General features: G+C 60.8%; 1 protein-coding gene across 3 annotated transcripts; it reads right to left on the reverse strand.

Annotated features, from left to right (window-relative positions):
- Window positions 1-228: 228 nt before the first annotated feature.
- On the reverse strand, window positions 229-14,579 carry TTYH1 (tweety family member 1). 3 transcript variants are annotated; one of them, XM_033845837.2, is made up of 14 exons: window positions 14,487-14,579; window positions 14,103-14,174; window positions 11,651-11,825; window positions 9,657-9,768; window positions 8,624-8,914; window positions 6,133-6,228; window positions 4,816-4,888; window positions 3,977-4,052; window positions 3,414-3,469; window positions 3,179-3,271; window positions 2,840-2,932; window positions 1,475-1,617; window positions 694-774; window positions 229-570 (listed from the first exon to the last, which is right to left on the reverse strand). In XM_033845837.2, exons 1-14 carry the CDS (start codon window positions 14,574-14,576, stop codon window positions 537-539), a joined length of 1,485 nt encoding a protein of 494 aa, XP_033701728.1. In that variant the 5' UTR covers window positions 14,577-14,579; the 3' UTR covers window positions 229-536. The 3 variants fall into 3 exon arrangements, with proteins under 3 accessions (XP_033701728.1, XP_033701732.1, XP_033701731.1); XM_033845841.2 differs by lacking the exon at window positions 14,487-14,579 and adding an exon at window positions 1,302-1,347 and having other exon boundaries at window positions 8,624-8,844; window positions 11,647-11,825; window positions 14,103-14,238; XM_033845840.2 differs by lacking the exon at window positions 14,487-14,579 and having other exon boundaries at window positions 8,624-8,844; window positions 11,647-11,825; window positions 14,103-14,238.
- Between the last annotated feature and the right edge of the window lie 1,607 nt (window positions 14,580-16,186).

The raw sequence follows: 16,186 nt of genomic DNA on the forward strand, positions 1-16,186 counted from the left end.
CAGGGATATGCGTCTCCTCCTGCGTCGGGACATGTGTGCTGCTTTTAGATCAGGGGTGGGGGGGATTTTTTTTTTTTAAAGAACAATCCCTTTGGAACTGCTGCAGAGCCTGGACAGGAGAGAAACACCTGGCGGCCAGGAGGCAGGGCGAGAGCAGAGGTGAAGAGAATCTCCACCCCCCAACCACAAGGCCAGATTGGCGGAGGGGAGAAAAAAGGACCCAGCTGCTTGTAAAATAAAGTCGTCCCTTTTATTTCAAATCAACCCTTTCCCAAGTTGGTGCCGCAAGTGGAGATCAGGGGCCCTAAGCCCACTGGGGTGTGGTAGGGCGGGGGCACTCATATCCCTTCAGGGCTGAGAGGCTGTGGGTCTGGCTGTCTGCCCGCTCCCCGGCCAGCTCAGGGCCCTGGCCTACCCCCTCGGCTTACTTCCAGGGCTAAGGACACATAGAAGGGGCAGGGCAGGCGGGAAGGCAGTCCTGTTTAAGGTGTCCGTAGCCAGGGCATTGTTAGTGGTAGGAGCCCAGTGAGGCTGGGTTAGTGGGGTCTTCTCCGGCAGCTGGGGAAGGAACTGCAGAGAGAGACAAAGATCGGACCAGATGCAGGCAGAAGGGCCACCCCGGAGCCCACAGGGAGGGAAGGAGGGAGGGCAGAGGCTGGCTTTGGGAGCTGGGGTGTCACTCTAGATGCTCACCGGAGATGGGGAACAGGCTCCAGTCTGGCATGGAGGAAGGGCTCAGATAGATGACTGCCACTGCACGAAGCGCTTGGATTCCTGCCAGGGAGATGTGGGGCGAGAGAGGGCATGACTAGGGAATCTGGCTTTGTAGTGTGGGCCCTCAGACCCAGGGGTCCAGGACCCAGCCCCTCCCCCCTCAGACCCAGGAGTCCAGGCCCCCAGCACCTCCTCCCTCAGACCAAGGAGTCCAGGCCCCCAGCCCCGCCTCCCTCAGACCCAGGAGTCCAGGCCCCCAGCCCCTCCTCCCTCAGACCCAGGGGTCCAGGCCCCCGGCCCCTCCCCCCTCAGACCCAGGTGTCCAGGTCCTCGGCCCCTCCTTCTTCAGACCCAGGAGTCCAGGCCCCCGGCCCCTCCTCCCTCAGACCCAGGAGTCCAGGTCCTCGGCCCCTCCTTCCTCAGACCCAGGAGTCCAGGCCCCCAGCACCTCCTCCCTCAGACCCAGGAGTCCAGGTCCTCGGCCCCTCCTTCCTCAGACCCAGGAGTCCAGGCCCCCAGCCCCTCATCCCTCAGACCCGGGGTCCAGATCCCCAGCCCCTCCTCCCTCAGACCCAGGGGTCCAATACCTGAGGGTTGAAAGGGTCGTCATCATCTGTGTCATCATAGTCGTCACTGGGGTGCAAGGGGGGGAGTGGCAGAGAAACAGGATGGGGGTCCATCAGGAGGCTGCCCCCTAACAGTGGCTCAATGGTTCTCCCCTATCCCCTCCGCCAAGACCCTGCCCCCCTCCCCTCCTGACCTGGGTGGGAAGAGGGCCCAGGCGCGGGGCAGGCTGCAGAGGGCGGTGGCCAGGGCCCCCGCAGACAGGAGGGAGAAGAGCAGCAGGTAGAGCAGACCTTCTAGGGCGTCCTCACACAGGCCCCGCAGGGCTGCGCCATAATCCTGGGGCGGGGGGGAGAGGGCGTCAGCGGGCAATGCACACGGCTCAGATCGTGCACCTGGCTCTGCAACGTTGAATAAGTCCCTCAGTTTCCTCCCCTGTCGCCTGTGCTCAGCACAGGGCCTGGCACGCAGAAAGCGCTCAGCACACGGTAGGCGCTGTGGTCATTGTCATTATCACACCTGCGAGCAGGAACCCAAGTTGCGGCTTCCTCTCCATCACCGAGAACCCTCCCTCCACCCCCCCCACGCCCAGACGCCACAGCAGCTCAGCCTTGGTTGAGTGCCGGGCGTCTCAACCTGGACACGTCTGACATTGGGGCAGATCACTGTGTGTGTGCTGAACGGGGTGGCAGCAGGTGGTGCCTCTGCACTGCAGGTCCCTGAGCAGCAGCCCTGGCCTCCAGCCACGAGATGCCAGTAGCACCCCCTCCCCCAGCCGTGACACCCAAACATGTCTCCACACATTGCCACCACCTCCTGGGGCAAAATCGCTGGCTTAGAACAACACTGAGAATAAGGCTTAGAAGAACAACTGGTATAGAAATGCCCCCTGCACATAACGCACACTCAGTAAACACTGGCTGACATTACTGGCATCCCCGGAAATCGGCAGAAGCACCATTTCCTGAATGGCCAGCCATAAGTCATTCAGCAGGGGCTGGCCGAGGGCCTGCTCTGTGCCAGGCATTGCTCCAAGTACCGGGGAAACTTCAGCAACCAGGCCCCAGAAGGTCGCTTCAGACCACAATGAGCTAATGAGAGAGGGGGTTTGGAAAGCAGTACTGGGGTCCCGACAGCAGGATAGCACCAGCAGGAAGGAACCCGGCCGATGGGAGGTGGGGGACTGCTGTCTGGGAGACCCGCAAGGCTGCTGGGGCAAGGGGTGCGGGCTAGGGAGAAGCCAGGACCTTAATCCGCCTGCAGGGGTAACTGCGAGTTTTACGCGCAGGAAGAAGATCAGATTGTGCTTAAAAGGCTCACTGGGCTGTTGGCTGCTGTGCGGAGGACAGATGGGGGCAGGCAAGCAGGAAACAGGGAAGAGGCCCTGGGGCCGGGAGCAGCGGTGACAGCGTGAGCTGTGCTCAGAGCCCAGACGGGCTTCAGAAGGGCCGGCAGAACTTGCTGGAGGAATGAACAGGAAGCAGAAAGGATATTCCTAGGTTTCTGGGTCTAGGCAGAGGCTCCCCTGCGAGAAGAATTCGGGGAGGGCGACAGGGGTCACCTTGTGCAGGCCACGACAGTGCAGCAGTGCCACCAACTGGTGGAAGTTTCCTTCTGTCACATTCAGCGTCTCCTCCAAGGACAGCAGAGGCTTCTGCGGTGGCAGGGGGTTGTTATCTCAGGAACTCTTCAGGCTCCGCCCATCTCTTCAGGCCCCGCCCCTTTCGGTGGGCTCACAAAGCCAGGGCCCCACCCACAGCTTCCGCCCCGCCCCTTTCTGCGGACCCCCGCCCACAGCCACCGCACCGCCCCTTTTCTAAGGCTCCGCCCACACACCCAGGTTCCCTCCCCTCCTTCCCCTGGGAGTCGGGGTGCAGAAGGAGCACCCGGCCCCGCCGACCTGAGCAGAAGGGAACTGGGGGACAGCTTCTCGCTCCAGCCCCTGCAGCTGGGAGTGGATGTTGGCCAGAGCTCGCTGGGACACAGTCAGCCTCTGCGGGAAGCCAGAAGGAGGGAGGAGGACCCAGCGGTTGACACCCCCAGCCCACTTGGCGCCTTCATCCTCCCCCAGCATCCCTAAGCCTAGGCCCCAGCCGCACCCTCCTCCACCCGGTTCCCTTGCCCGCAGCCCTAACCTGTTGAAAGGGGTTGGAGACGGCCTGGTTGCAGAGGAAATAATAGTTCAGGATGTCTGAAGCGGCAAGGGAAGAGGGGAAGAGGGGGGAGGCTGTGAGCCTGAGCCCCGGGGCCTCCCTGGGGAAAGGCGGGAGGGGGCAAGGCCACACTTTCCACCCCTCCCAGCTCAGGACCCTCCTGTGGTCCCAATGACCTCGCATTCTGAGACTGGCAGCCCTCCCAGCCCCTAATCCCTTCTGCTCCAGCCACAGCCAGAAACATGCTGACCTACACACTCCCGGGGAGCCCCTGCTTCTGCCACCCTCCCCTTGACTCAACTGTGCTCCCCCCATTTTCTCCAAGTGGCCAAATCCTCCCATCCCTCAGCTCCAGCCTGAGGACCCCTTTCTCCTGACTCCATCATCCTTATCCCTCCCTCTGTTCCAGCGCACCAGGGGAGGTGCCGAGAGCTTCTGCAGAACTGGGCAGGGCCTGGCAGCCGGCTGCGCACCCTCCCCCCATCCCAGGAGGACCGCGCAGAGAGGCCCGAGGACGCAGGGCGTGCGCCTGGAGATGCGATCACCTGAGCCAAGGCCAGTCTCCTCCCGGGTCAGGTTCAGGATGTAGGTGTCCGGGCTGGAGCAGAAGTCGCTGAGGCCCTGAGAGGGGCAGCAGGAAAGGGGGCTCAGAACAGAAACCGCCCCCATTCCACACTCCCACAGAATTGAGGGCACTCTAGCCCCCCACTCAGACCCAGGAGTCCAGACCCCCGGCCCCTCCCCCCTCAGACCCAGGAGTCCAGGCCCCCGGCCCCTCCTCCCTCAGACCCAGGAGTCCAGACCCCCAGCCCCTCCTCCCTCAAACCCAGGGGTCCAGGCCCCCGGCCCCTCCTCCCTCAGACCCAGGAGTCCAGACCCCCAGCCCCTCCTCCCTCAGACCCAGGATCCAGGCCCCCGGCCCCTCCCCCCTCAGACCCAGGATCCAGGCCCTCTAGCCCCCCCCCTCAGACCCAGGAGTCCAGACCCCCAGCCCTCCCCCTTCACACCCAGGAGTCCAGACCCCCAGCCCCTCCCCCTCAGACCCAGGAGTCCAGACCCCCAGCCCCTCCCCCCTCAGACCCAGGGGTCCAGACCCCCGGCCCCTCCTCCCTCAGACCCAGGGGTCCAGACCCCCGGCCCCTCCTCCCTCAGACCCAGGAGTCCAGACCCCCAGCCCCTCCCCCCTCAGACCCAAGTGTCCAGAAGTCCAGTCCCTCAGGACCTAGGAAACTGGCTGGAAACTTCAGAACCTGTGTTCCTGGCCCCCAAGTCTTTCCTCCCAGGACCTAAGGCATTTACTCCCATCCTGCCCCAGGATCCAGGAGTTAGGGGCCTTTGGCACCCTTAAGTCTTGGAGCCCAAGGGCCTGTCCCACTCCACTCACCACGGCCGTAGCTGCCTCCAGGCCCATGGAGCCCCAGCTCAGGACGAGAACCAGGAGACTCATCACCGTCATCCTACGGTAGGAGAAGGGATTGGACTTGGGGGTTCTGGGGTTCTTAATCTCCCACCTCACCTCTTCCCTTCCCCCACCCCTAATCCCATCACAGCCCCAGCCCTACCCGCCACCCACCTCTGGAGCCAAGAGGATAACAACTAGGGGTAGAGAAGCTGTTGGGGGAGAGGTGTGGACCCGAGGCTGCTGACGTCAAACTGAACATCTGGCCCTGCTGGGGGAGGATACGGGGTGAGGGGCTGGCCGGATCCAGCCCACGTCTGTTCCCGCCTTGCTCCGGACCGCCCACCCCTGGGCCCCATCTCCCTGCTCTGAATTCTGCAGGACCTTGCTCCCAGGTTCACCCATTGCTTGGTCAAGCCCAGACTCCTCCTCCCAGGAGTGGACACAGCTCCAGGGCTGAAACTGCCTTCCAGGTTTTCTCTGGGGATGGGGTTCGGGGAGGGGGAATCAGCCTTGGAGGGTGGTCAGCAAGAAAGAAGGGCACCTGGAGGGAGCCAAACTGAAGGCCTGGCCCCAAGCCCCAGACCTGCCCTGCCCACTGTGCTTTACCATCTTCAAGCTTCAGGGCGGCCTGGATGGGATGGCAGGACCTCTCACCCCGGGGGGAGTGTGGGAATGGTGGCAGGCACAAGCGTGGCCCCCCTCAGGGCCAGGGAGGATACAAAGGCTCCTCCAAGTGGAATAGGCTGGCCTAGGTGGAATCCCAGCTCCAGCACTTTCTGGCTGTGCAGCCTTGGGCAAGTAGCCTAACCTCTCTGAGCACCAGTCTCCCTTTCTGTCATATGGGGAGAAGGAAAGGGCCTCCTCATAGGGTTAGTGCGAGGGTTCCAGAAGAGCATCGGGCATACAGAATGAACCTTTAAGTAAGAGGGTGGTCCTTAATTCCGCCACGCCACGTGACAGCTTTCTGCCTCAGGGCCCTCATCTTCCAGTAGGCATCTGACAGGCACCTCCTTCACAGGGTTGTCATAGCAACTGAGAGGGTCAGTGATCACCCCAATCCTCAGCACAAGCATCACTATCATTGCTTTTCTAGGATTTTGGTGCACTTCTTACTGTGAGGACAGCCTGTTTCCCGCCCGCCCCCTTCCTGGGCAGCTCTGAGCCTGATTTCTATGTGCCACCCCAGCCCAGGAACTCCATGGAGGTTCGTGGGACAAGGGAATGAAACCTGGGAAGGACCGTGGCCCCTCTCGGAAGAGCGCTGTGGGATCTCAGTGCCAGGAAGCCCCCCAGACTTACACAATCACGAGCCACTTGCTCTGCTTCGCCAGGCCCAGGAGGGTGAAGAGGCAGACCAGCAGCTCCAGGAGCAGCAGGAGAACGTAGGCCAGCCACCTGGGGAGGGGGCGACAGGGCTGAGGCTGCAGCAGCACATCCAGCCTTTCACGGGCCCAGGCTCCCAGACCGGCACTCGGCAGAGGGTGACAGCCGTTCTCCCGGCTCTGCCTGCACACGCGATCTCCCTGATGCCCAGTCTCCAGGCCACAGCCAGGCCCATCTGTGAAGTGGGTGCATTGGGAGGCCGGCCACTGGAGCCATTTAGAACACAGGTGCCAGGACTGTACCCTGACCGAACCACGCATGAGCCCTGAGTGGCACGCTCTCAGGGCCCCAGCCCCTCCACCCCAGCCCGGAGGGCAGAGGGACTCATTCCCAGGCATGTACTCAGCAACACAGGGCACGACCCAAGGGCTCAGTGTCTGCAGGCAGACGGCCTGGGTCGCAATGCCAGCCCCTCCACTTCCTGCCTGCCTGCAACTCGGTCTCAGTAACCTTGCCTCCTGTGTCTCGGCTTCCCCGCCAGTAACTCGGGGAGAACAGCAGCACCTACGTGCAAGGGTTATCGTGAGGCTAAGGAGTAGAGACACACAAGCACCGAGAAGAGCGCCAGTACGGACGCACTTAAATAGCAGCTTGAACACGGATCGGGAAACTTTTAATGTCATTTAAGAATTCAGTATTAGCTACTGGTCAGTTCACTCTGGTTGCAGAGGAAGATGTACATGAGGCCGCAGCACAGCGCCTGGCACTTAGGAGATGCTCAATAAATAGCAGCGCTCTCAGCAATCCCCACATCGCCAGAGCGGCAAGGGAACGGCCACCCCCCTCCGTGGCAGCCTCTGCTCAGACCCCTGTGGGGACTCACTGTGCCCTTCTTTCCCGGACTGCTGGCGGGTCAGGCTGTCCCCGGAAAGGAGAAGCTGGACCCAGTGGCTGCAGCTGACCTCCAGGCCTTTGCTCCCCATGTCCCCACCGCCAGCTCGTGTGTCCCAGCTTCACTTCACTTCCGTCAGGGGCAGGTAGCACTTCTGCCCTAGGCCACCAAGAACCCCCCCAGCGAAGCTCTCCCGCTGGGGGCCCCGATTTCCTTCCAGGAAGCCGGCCATGTTTCTTGAAGGAGTCCCAAGTGTCAGGCACTCTCGTATTGGTGAATCCAGAGGCTATTTCCTGTTAATGATGGGTCTGCCTCACCCAGGTGTAGTCCACACAGCTACCCTCAGCCCCCACTGAAACAGGGCTGAGGCCCAGGGCCTGCACCCCTGAGCTTGGCCAGAACCCAGAACTTGAACTCACTGGGACCCAGGCCTGTCTGATGCCCTGCAGGGGGGTTCCTCATTGCCGACTGCTTCAGCCCAGGTCTGCCTGCCCTTCTGGAGCACAGAATCCAGGACCAAGCCTTCCCTGTCTCTGCTCCCATGTCTGGTTGGGACCCTCAGTTGTCGGATGACCAAAAGAAATAATTCCTTGCGGACGAAGCAATGAGGACACTCCGTCATGTTGGCTGCTGGGAAAGATGGCCGTCCCAGATGTCCTTCAAATGTTACCTTCTCAGTGTGGCCTTCCCGGATGACCCCCCCCCCCAACTCCCAAAACTGCCATCCTCTGTCCCCAGACCATCCCGTTCCCGTCTCCCACCTACTCTTCTCCAGAGCTCTTAACACTCACCACCTTACAGACAATATCTCATTCATGCATTTCTTACTGGTCCGCCCACCGTGAGACAGGCAGGATTCATTGTTCACCGCTCTATCTTAAAAAAAACCATATTTTACAGACACCTATATAATGTGTGCCGGTCGCCCCTGTAAGCACTTGACAGATAATGACTCAACAGACCCTCCACGATCCAATGAGGGTATTGCTACCCATTATTCCCACGGGTACCAGATGGGAACACTGAGGCACAGAGCTGGTATGTACCTTATTTAAGATCACGTGGTTAGGGAGGGCCGTCTGGCTTTAGAGCTCATGGTCCTGACCATTTGGGTACACCTCTCTCACCAGAAGGTGTAAATAAATATCTGTTGAATGGATACACGCGTCAGCTGGACAACCGAGGGAGTGAACTACTTAGTCTGAGATTCAATGAGTGAAGTGCAAGAGTGACTTGATGAATGGCTGAGTCAAGGATGAATGAATGAAGGAGTGAATACATTGAGGGAGGGAGTAAACGGATGAATACTGAGTGGGCACGGCATCACCTGGTCCGTCTCTCTACGCCAGGGCTGCTGTCACTTACTGACACTTAGCACAGATAATCCTTTGCCGTCGGGGGCTGTCCTGTGCACTGTAGGATATTCAGTAGCATCTCTGGTCTCTGCCCACCTGGTGCCAGTAGCATCCCCTCCCCCAGCTGTGACACCCAGATATGTCCCCCAATGTCCCCTGGGGGCACAATCACCCAGGCAGGGGTTCCCTGCCACACGGAGCAGACAGAGCGGTCACCTACCTGTACTCCTCCACAAAGGACACATCTTCAGCTACTTGCACGGGGCTCAGGGGCACTCCCTGCCAGAAGGCCAGCCCCTGGAGCTGCTGGGCCACGGCTTCCGCCTGCCGCCGAGCCCCCCGGGTGGCCGCCACCAGCTCCGTGCGCTGCGTCAGCACCTCCTCCAGAGTGGTCAGCTCTGTCCTCACGGCCTCATCCAACCTCTCCACCATCTCCAACACCTGCGCACAGGGGTGGGCCTGGAGTCGGGGGAGGGCGTTCTCTGGGGTGGCCAGGGATTGGGCGACAGGGCTGGGGGGGCGAAGTAGGAGTGAGCAGGGGTGGGTATCTGAGATCTGGGCGCTAGGGCATCTGAGGATTGAGGAAGGGAAGGAAGGGGCTCTGCGGTCCAGCTCATGCAGTTCTGTGGCTTCTGTCAGGAGCTTGGAGAGGTCAGTGGCTTGAGCTCCAGGACTGAGGTTAAGTCTGGGATCCTAGGTCTGACCCTGGCATCTGCCTTCCTGAATCTGGGGTCTCACGTCTGGGTTCCAGGGTTGCAACCGGACATGAAATCTAAGGTCTGAGGTCAGGCTGGGTCTCAGCTCCGGGCCTGGCATCCTGGGGCTGGGGATGAGAGTGAGGCTTCTCGTCTGAGTCCTGGGTCTGAGCGCTGAGGTCTTTAACCTTGCACCCGGGCCAAGGATCAGGTCTCTGTCCTGGATCTGACCTGAGGGCAGGGGCTGGGTTTTGGTGTTTGGTCTCTGAATGGTTTGGGCTGTGAGCTGAAGTCCAAGGCTGGGGCTGCGTGTGATTTAGTCTGGAAGCCCAGATCTGGGCTGAGGTTCTGATGTTACCATGTGTGAGGCCCTAATCTGTAGTCAGGGTTGGGGGCTGGGCATACAGTCTGAGATCTGCATGTTGGAACCCGACATTCTGAGTCTGGGGTCTTGGCTCTGAGTTTAGATCCTGTTTTCCTGGGAGGGGGCCCTTTGCCCAGGTGTGGGGAACCAGTCTGGGTGTGGGTCTGGGGTCTGGCCAGTGCCTGGCCCCTCACCAGGTGGTCAATGGCAGTGAGTGTGTGGTTGGCATGCAGCAGTGCAGAGCTGAGCTGGGACACCCCATCACTGGTCTCGCTGTTGCCATAGAAACCGATGCCAATGCCAGTGCTAAGAGGAGGAGGGAAGGGAAATCACAACCGGTCCTGGGACCCTGGGGGCCGCCACGCCCCCCCCCCTCCTCACACACCCAATCCCATCTCCCACCCCATCCCATTGGTCCGGCCCATCGTGGGAAAGGAACGTCTCCAGCCTGGCCCCCACCAGTTGCCAAGGTAACGGGAAGGTCTCACTCCCCCGGCCCAGGGACGTCATTGTGATGCTAATGGTGGGTGGAGAGGTGGAGGGGAGCAGGCCCCCAGATTTAACTCGCACCTCCCCGGAGTGAAACCCTGCCATGCCCAGCCCCAGGACGGGAGGTCCTCCCCTCTAGTGACTGCCAGCCCGCACCCAGACCCTCCACCCTTTCCCCAAGTATCCGGGGTCCTCAGCACCTGTCCCTTCAGGATGCAGCCGTCCCTTCCCCCGCCTCCTGGGGGACCCCAAGCCTGGAGCTCCCAGTCTCCCCCCACCCCCAGGAGCCAAGCTTCTGGACGGCTGGGAGGGAAGCGAGGGAATGTGGGCCCAACGGGCCAGAAGCCGGGCGCCCCCGCCCCTCGGTTGCCGGCACACAGAGCTCCATTGTGGGGCCTGAATACGGGCCCCCTCCCTCTCCCCCCGCACCACACTGAGTCCCTCCGCGGAGGGGGCCAGGCCTGGAGCGGGGCGGCGGACGCCCCGACGCCCTCACAGCTCCCAGCCCCGCGCTGCGCAGGCTCCCGCCCCCTGCCCTGGGATGTGACGGCGCTGGCTCCAGCGCCCGCACCCATTGTTCGCAGTGCTACAAAGCTGCTCTTGTTTCCCGGCCACGGGGGCTGGCCGTGCCTCTCCCGCACAGGGCCTCTGTCCACCTCCCCGCCCCCCTCCACGCGGGAGAGCGCGAAGAGGAAGCACCTTGGGACCCCCCCCAGCCCCCTCCCCCACCTCCACCTCCACACGCCCACGCTCCCCGCGGTGGCGGTGGCGCGGCCCAGGCTGGCGGGGGTGGGGTGGGGCTAGCCGCTTCCCAGCCGCTGCCGCCCTCCCCGCCCCCAAGCCCCAGGTCAGGGGCAAGTCCTGAGCGCCCAGATCTGCCCTGAGGAGTGGGTGCTGCCCTGAGGGGAGGGGCTGCGCCCAGAGCTGGCTCCTGGTAAATGGCGCGTCCCCACGTGCCCTGCTCCTCCCACCCCTGAGGGTGTCCCAGAAGGTGGTCCCTGGGCTCCTAGGGGTTTTGGGGTCTGAATCTCCACGTGGCCCACCTGGCCTCGAAAGGTTGCCTCTCCCTGAGCCTCCCTCTTCAAAACTGGTTGTGACAACTCTGAATCCAGCAGGGTTACAGTGGGAAGGAGTTAGACCAGCTCAGGGCTGCTCCTGGATTGTAAATATCCCTTTACTGTCCCTGACCGGGTACATCAGCTTCACGAGGGCAGGGACCATGTCTGGCTTAGTCAGTATTTCCTGGCACATAGTAGGTACTCAGGAAATAGTTGCTGAATGAATGAATGAGTTAATGAATGACACCCCTAGTTCACATTTATGGCGTCCAGCTGTGAACCAGGCACTGTACATTTCATTTAATCGCACCACAAGCAGGAGGTGGGTGTGACGACAGTGCCCATTTTAGAGATGTGGAAACCGAGGCCTGGAGACACTATACCACTCGCCTAGGTCACACAGCTGTTCCACGGCAGAGCCACCAAACCCAGGCAGTCTGACTGCCCAGCCTTTAACCCCTAGACCATCCTGCCAGGCTGGCTGCCCTTGGGAAGTCACTTTTCCTCTCGGACCTTGGTTTCTCCATCCATCAAATGGGAGCAATTCTCCCCTGCTGGGACACCACCAGGAAGACTGATTGATAGAGAGCTTCGGGAGCCCCATCCCCAGTGTCCACCCACCCTGGGGCCCCATTACCAGCCGACGAGAAGGGCAGCAATGCAGCTCCAAGTGACGCAGCCTCCCCCCGGCGGAGGGCTCTTGGCCCCGGGCGGCTCTGGGGGCCGGCAGCAGCAGAAGCGGATGAGGTAGACAGCAATGAAAATGAGGCTCAGGCCCAAGCCCAGGCCTGCCAAGGCCACCACCAGCAGCAGGGCCTGGGGAAGGGGGTGACATCAGGCATCAGAGGGGCTCCGCGCTCCCTCCCTGTGTGTCTGAAGGTTCTGGCTTTGGGATCTCAGTGCAGGTGGAAGGCACCCCGGCTAGCTGGGGGGCCGAGCCCAAGCCGTGGTTTTCAGGTTTGTGAGGAAAGACGTCACTCCCAGCCCCTCCCAGGCCGGCAGCCAGGGCTCTGGGACTCGGGGCTGGAGGGAGCTTCCAACTGGGAGGCCCAAGTCTTGGGTTCAACTTCTGCCCTGCCCTCCAAAGGCTGTGTGACCTCTGGCAGGGGCCCTCCCCTCTCTGAGCCTCGGTTTCCTCCACACCAAGACCAGGCAGTTGGAATGAAGCACCACCCAAGGACATGCCAAGACCTGGACCCCAGACTCCTGTGGGATCGGGGGTCTGGAGGGGGCACCTGTTCCTGGTGACGTGCGCCAGGTTGGGGGTGGTAGGCTTCCTACTCCCTCCGCCTCCCCCACGCTGGTCCTCCCCACTCACTGTTTGCTTCCTCTCCCCTGATGCTGAGCTCTGCACCCCCACCGCAGTGTGAGTCTGTCACCCAGGGACTCAGGGGGAGGGGGCGTGACAGCCTCCGTGACACTGTGTGCGTGCGTGTGTGCACGCGTGTGCACGCTCGTGCAACTCAGAGCTGGGCACTGGGAGGCTGGGAGAGTGAAGACAGAGCAGGGGCGAGAGGGGTATGGGGGGGGAAGAGAGAGAGAGAGAGGGAACGAGGTAGTGTGTGAATGTATGTGTGAATGTGTATATGTGAACATATGAGTGTGTGAATGTGTGTATACTTGACGCGTGTGTGTGAGCATTTGTATCAGTGCAAGAATATGTGTGTAAATGTGAAGGTGTGGGTGTGTGTATACATGTGTGAGTATATGGGTGTGTATACATGTATCTGTATGTGGGTGTATATGTGTGTATATGTGCGTGAGTGTGAATGCATGTGTGAGAGTGTGTGTCTGTGTGTGTGTCCCCCCAGCACGGTGGCACCCAGTCCCTGATTATTTTCCCAGCTGTCTCCTCCTGGGGTGTGTGTCCCAGCACTGTCACCCTGACTGTTGTTGGGGGGGGGGCAGAGTGAGCCTCCCTGAGTGCCTCTGGCGGTGGCTGGGGTGGGGACCCCGCGTGTGGCATCTGTGTTGGGGAGGTCTCCTTGGCCGTGAGCAGGTGGCCGTGGACTGGCCCTGGAGGCTGGGATTGTGTAACCAGCAGGCTGTGGTAGAGGGGCTGGCAGTCCCCGTTTGGTGGGGACAGAGCGGCGTGGAGTCGGCGGGAGGAGCTGCTTACGGCCGGCTCAGCGCAGCCATGACCCAAATAGCTCAGAATACAGCACACGTCCCCCTCTCTGCTTTCCTGGGACCCCCCTCCTTCTAAGCTTGCCAATCCCCAGCCCCCTGTCCCGGGAGCCCCCCAGGACAGATCTGAGGGGCTCAGACCTTACAGGCAGGGCCCAGGACCCATCCCAGGGCTCCACCATCCTGCCCACCCCCTACCCCATCCCCAGCTCCGCCAAGCCTTGCTCATTAATCTCAAAGTCAAGGACTTGAATTAAACTGGGTCAGGGGACAGTTCTTTCGCCCCTATTGGAGCTGACCCAGGCTGGGCCCCCTTCCCCAGGGACCCCGGTTTCCTTAAAGTTCCCACCCAGCCCCACCCTCTGGCTCCGTTTCTGTCATCCTCCAGTCCCCAAACCGAACCTCAACCTCACCCCCCCTCCAGCGACCTGACTGCCCCTTCCATCCTGGGACAGGCTGGAAGTCTCTCCCAGCGCATCCACCTGTTTTTCCCAGCTCCAGCCCTAAAACCCCTCACCCCCTTCCCCATTTCAGGTCTCAGTCCCGTCCCAGAATCAGGGCACCTCCAGCTTTCTTCCTCTCCACCATGTCAGCTCCTCTGTATCTCCTGGGTCCCACCTGAACTGGGACGCATTTAACTGCATTGCCCTGATCCCATGAGGGAAGGGGTCGTCTTTTAGGACATGATGGACCTACCCCCCTGATGACCCTAGCTTCCCGCGCAGCTCTCAGAGACCCGGGAATCCAAGGGCCCCCAGTTCCCTCCCTCCTCTGAGATCCAGGGGTCCAGGCCCCAGCCCTCCCGCATTTAAGGAGGTTCCCAGGGGAACCTCCAGGTACGGGCACGCCAGGCTCTCGCTGCCTCAGGTACCCCAAAGTCCCGGCCCGGCTCCCACCCCCAGAGAACACAGGAATCTGTCACCCAGCTCCCAACCCCCGCCCCCAGGACCCCGTGCCCGCGCCCACCTGCTGGTATTCTTGTTCTTGGGGCGCGAAACCGCTGGGCACCGGGCGGAGCTGGAAGTCGGCGTGGGGCAGCTGGTGGAGCAGATGCACCCAAGCCGAAGGTCGGTAGCCCGGGGGCGTCCCCATGGCCCCCGGGGGAGGGCTCAGCGGGGCGGACGCCGGGGCTGCGGGAGCCTCGGCAGCGGAGCGGGGCGCGGGCTGAGCGGGGTCTGGCGGGGCTCAGGGGAGCGAGCGGGGGGGAGGGAGGGGGTGGGGGGCGGAGATTGGGGGAGGAGGGGGGAGGCGCGGGCAGGGCAGGGACGGTGCTGCCCCTGGCGGCTGAGGGGGGGACTGCGGTACCGCGAGTCGGGCTCCCCGCGCCCCCTCGGTGGCGGCGGCTCCCACCTGCGGCCCCCCGCGCAGGTACCGCGCTGCTCGCACAGGCGGCCCAACGGAGCTCGGCTGAACAGCGACATCCAGTAGAAGGCCGCTCATACTGTTATATCACCCTACAGCATAACGAGCCCTTTATCTTTAGGAAGAACCTTCGGGTCTGTGCAGAGGTCGCTAGTGTTTGCGCAGCATTTTACAAATAATGATCAGTTACAAATCATGGTCAGTTGCATCAATAAAAACCCCTCACTTATGTAAGCGTACTCTCACCTGTAAAGGACGCCTCCATGTGGGTTAAAAGGCTTCTCCCACTTAAAAAAAAAAAAAATCTGTATAAGGACACAGCTTCTAGACCCAAACGTCCCTTTGTGTATAGAGCACTCCAGAAAGTACACCCGCATGTCTGCAGTAAGGACCCCTGGCACGTGCAGAAGGGTTCTTCCCACTCCAAGAACTTGCTCATCTATTTGGGGGACCCCCTCCCATCTTTATAAGGATGCCTCCCATGTGTTAAAGAACCTCTCTAAACTGATTAAGAAAGACTTCAATGTATACAAGGATCAACCTGCCCCTGCCATTGACTTTACAGTTTACAAAGTGTTTTTCCAGCCGCTACCTCTGCTGAGTCTCACAGGAACCCACTGAAAACGCACTGGTAGTGGAGGAAGTAGAGGGGACCTGGCTGCTTCAACGTTACCACCCAGCCAGTCACTGCTGAAGTCAAAACTAAGGTCCCCAGGAATCTGCCCCAGGGGTTCCCCCACCCCTGTGGAGCTGGGCTAGACTTCGCCACCTGGCGTCCCCACACACATGGCCTCCCTTGTGGGGGGATGTGATGGGCAGGGGGGAGAAAGGGGAGATAGCGCTCCACCCATCTCATCCCAATATTTTGCTCCCGATTGGTGAGAAAGGGCTGGGGGGTAGTTGCCCATCTCATTACTAGGGAGAATATAACGGTGGTGGTGATGGTCCTAGGGATAATGGTGGTAATGACAATGATGAAGATTATGGGGCTGTGGATGGTGACAATGATATGATGAAGGTGATGACGAGGATGGTGATGACAGTGATTATGTTGATGAACGGGAGACTGAGATGCTGTCTGATAGAGGCTTGTTCTCCTTGATCTCCTGCTATTGTTTCCTGGGTCTGCTTCTCCTGGGGAAGATGAATGGTTATTCCAGGGTGGTCCCTGAGCATTTCCAGGGTTCTTCACTGAATACCATCCCAAACTCTACAGGTGTGAATTCAGGGCTTGGGTGCGTTAGGACCCCCACCCCCAGCGTGGGGGAGGGCTCAGAGCACAGGTTGTTGCTATTGATATTTTGTTTCAGCCAATTCTTGCCATGTGGGGAGAGGGACACAGCATCGCCAGATGTTTCAAATTTCCAAGAGACGGCAGAAATATGGATATTTTTAAAAGCAAAATCCCTCAGCTTTTAAATGTTAAAGCTAATTCAAATACAGAAAAAATACTGTGTGGGCCAAATAAAACCTGCCCGTGGGTTGATGATGGCTGTTTGGTAAGCTCTGGTCTAGCCAGACGCCGAGCAGCACTGCCGAGGAAGGGGCAAGCGGAGGGAAATGGGCCCACAAAGAGGCTGAGAAGGAGCAGCCCAGAGAGGCAGGAAGGAAGCAATGCTGCCTCTTCCAGGAAGGCCTCCTGACCAGCCCCTCTTGCCAAAAGACAAGGGCAGGTCCTGGCTAAAGAA

Source organism: Tursiops truncatus, chromosome 19 (genome assembly GCF_011762595.2).
Source record: "Tursiops truncatus isolate mTurTru1 chromosome 19, mTurTru1.mat.Y, whole genome shotgun sequence".
Lineage (NCBI taxonomy): Eukaryota > Metazoa > Chordata > Mammalia > Artiodactyla > Delphinidae > Tursiops > Tursiops truncatus.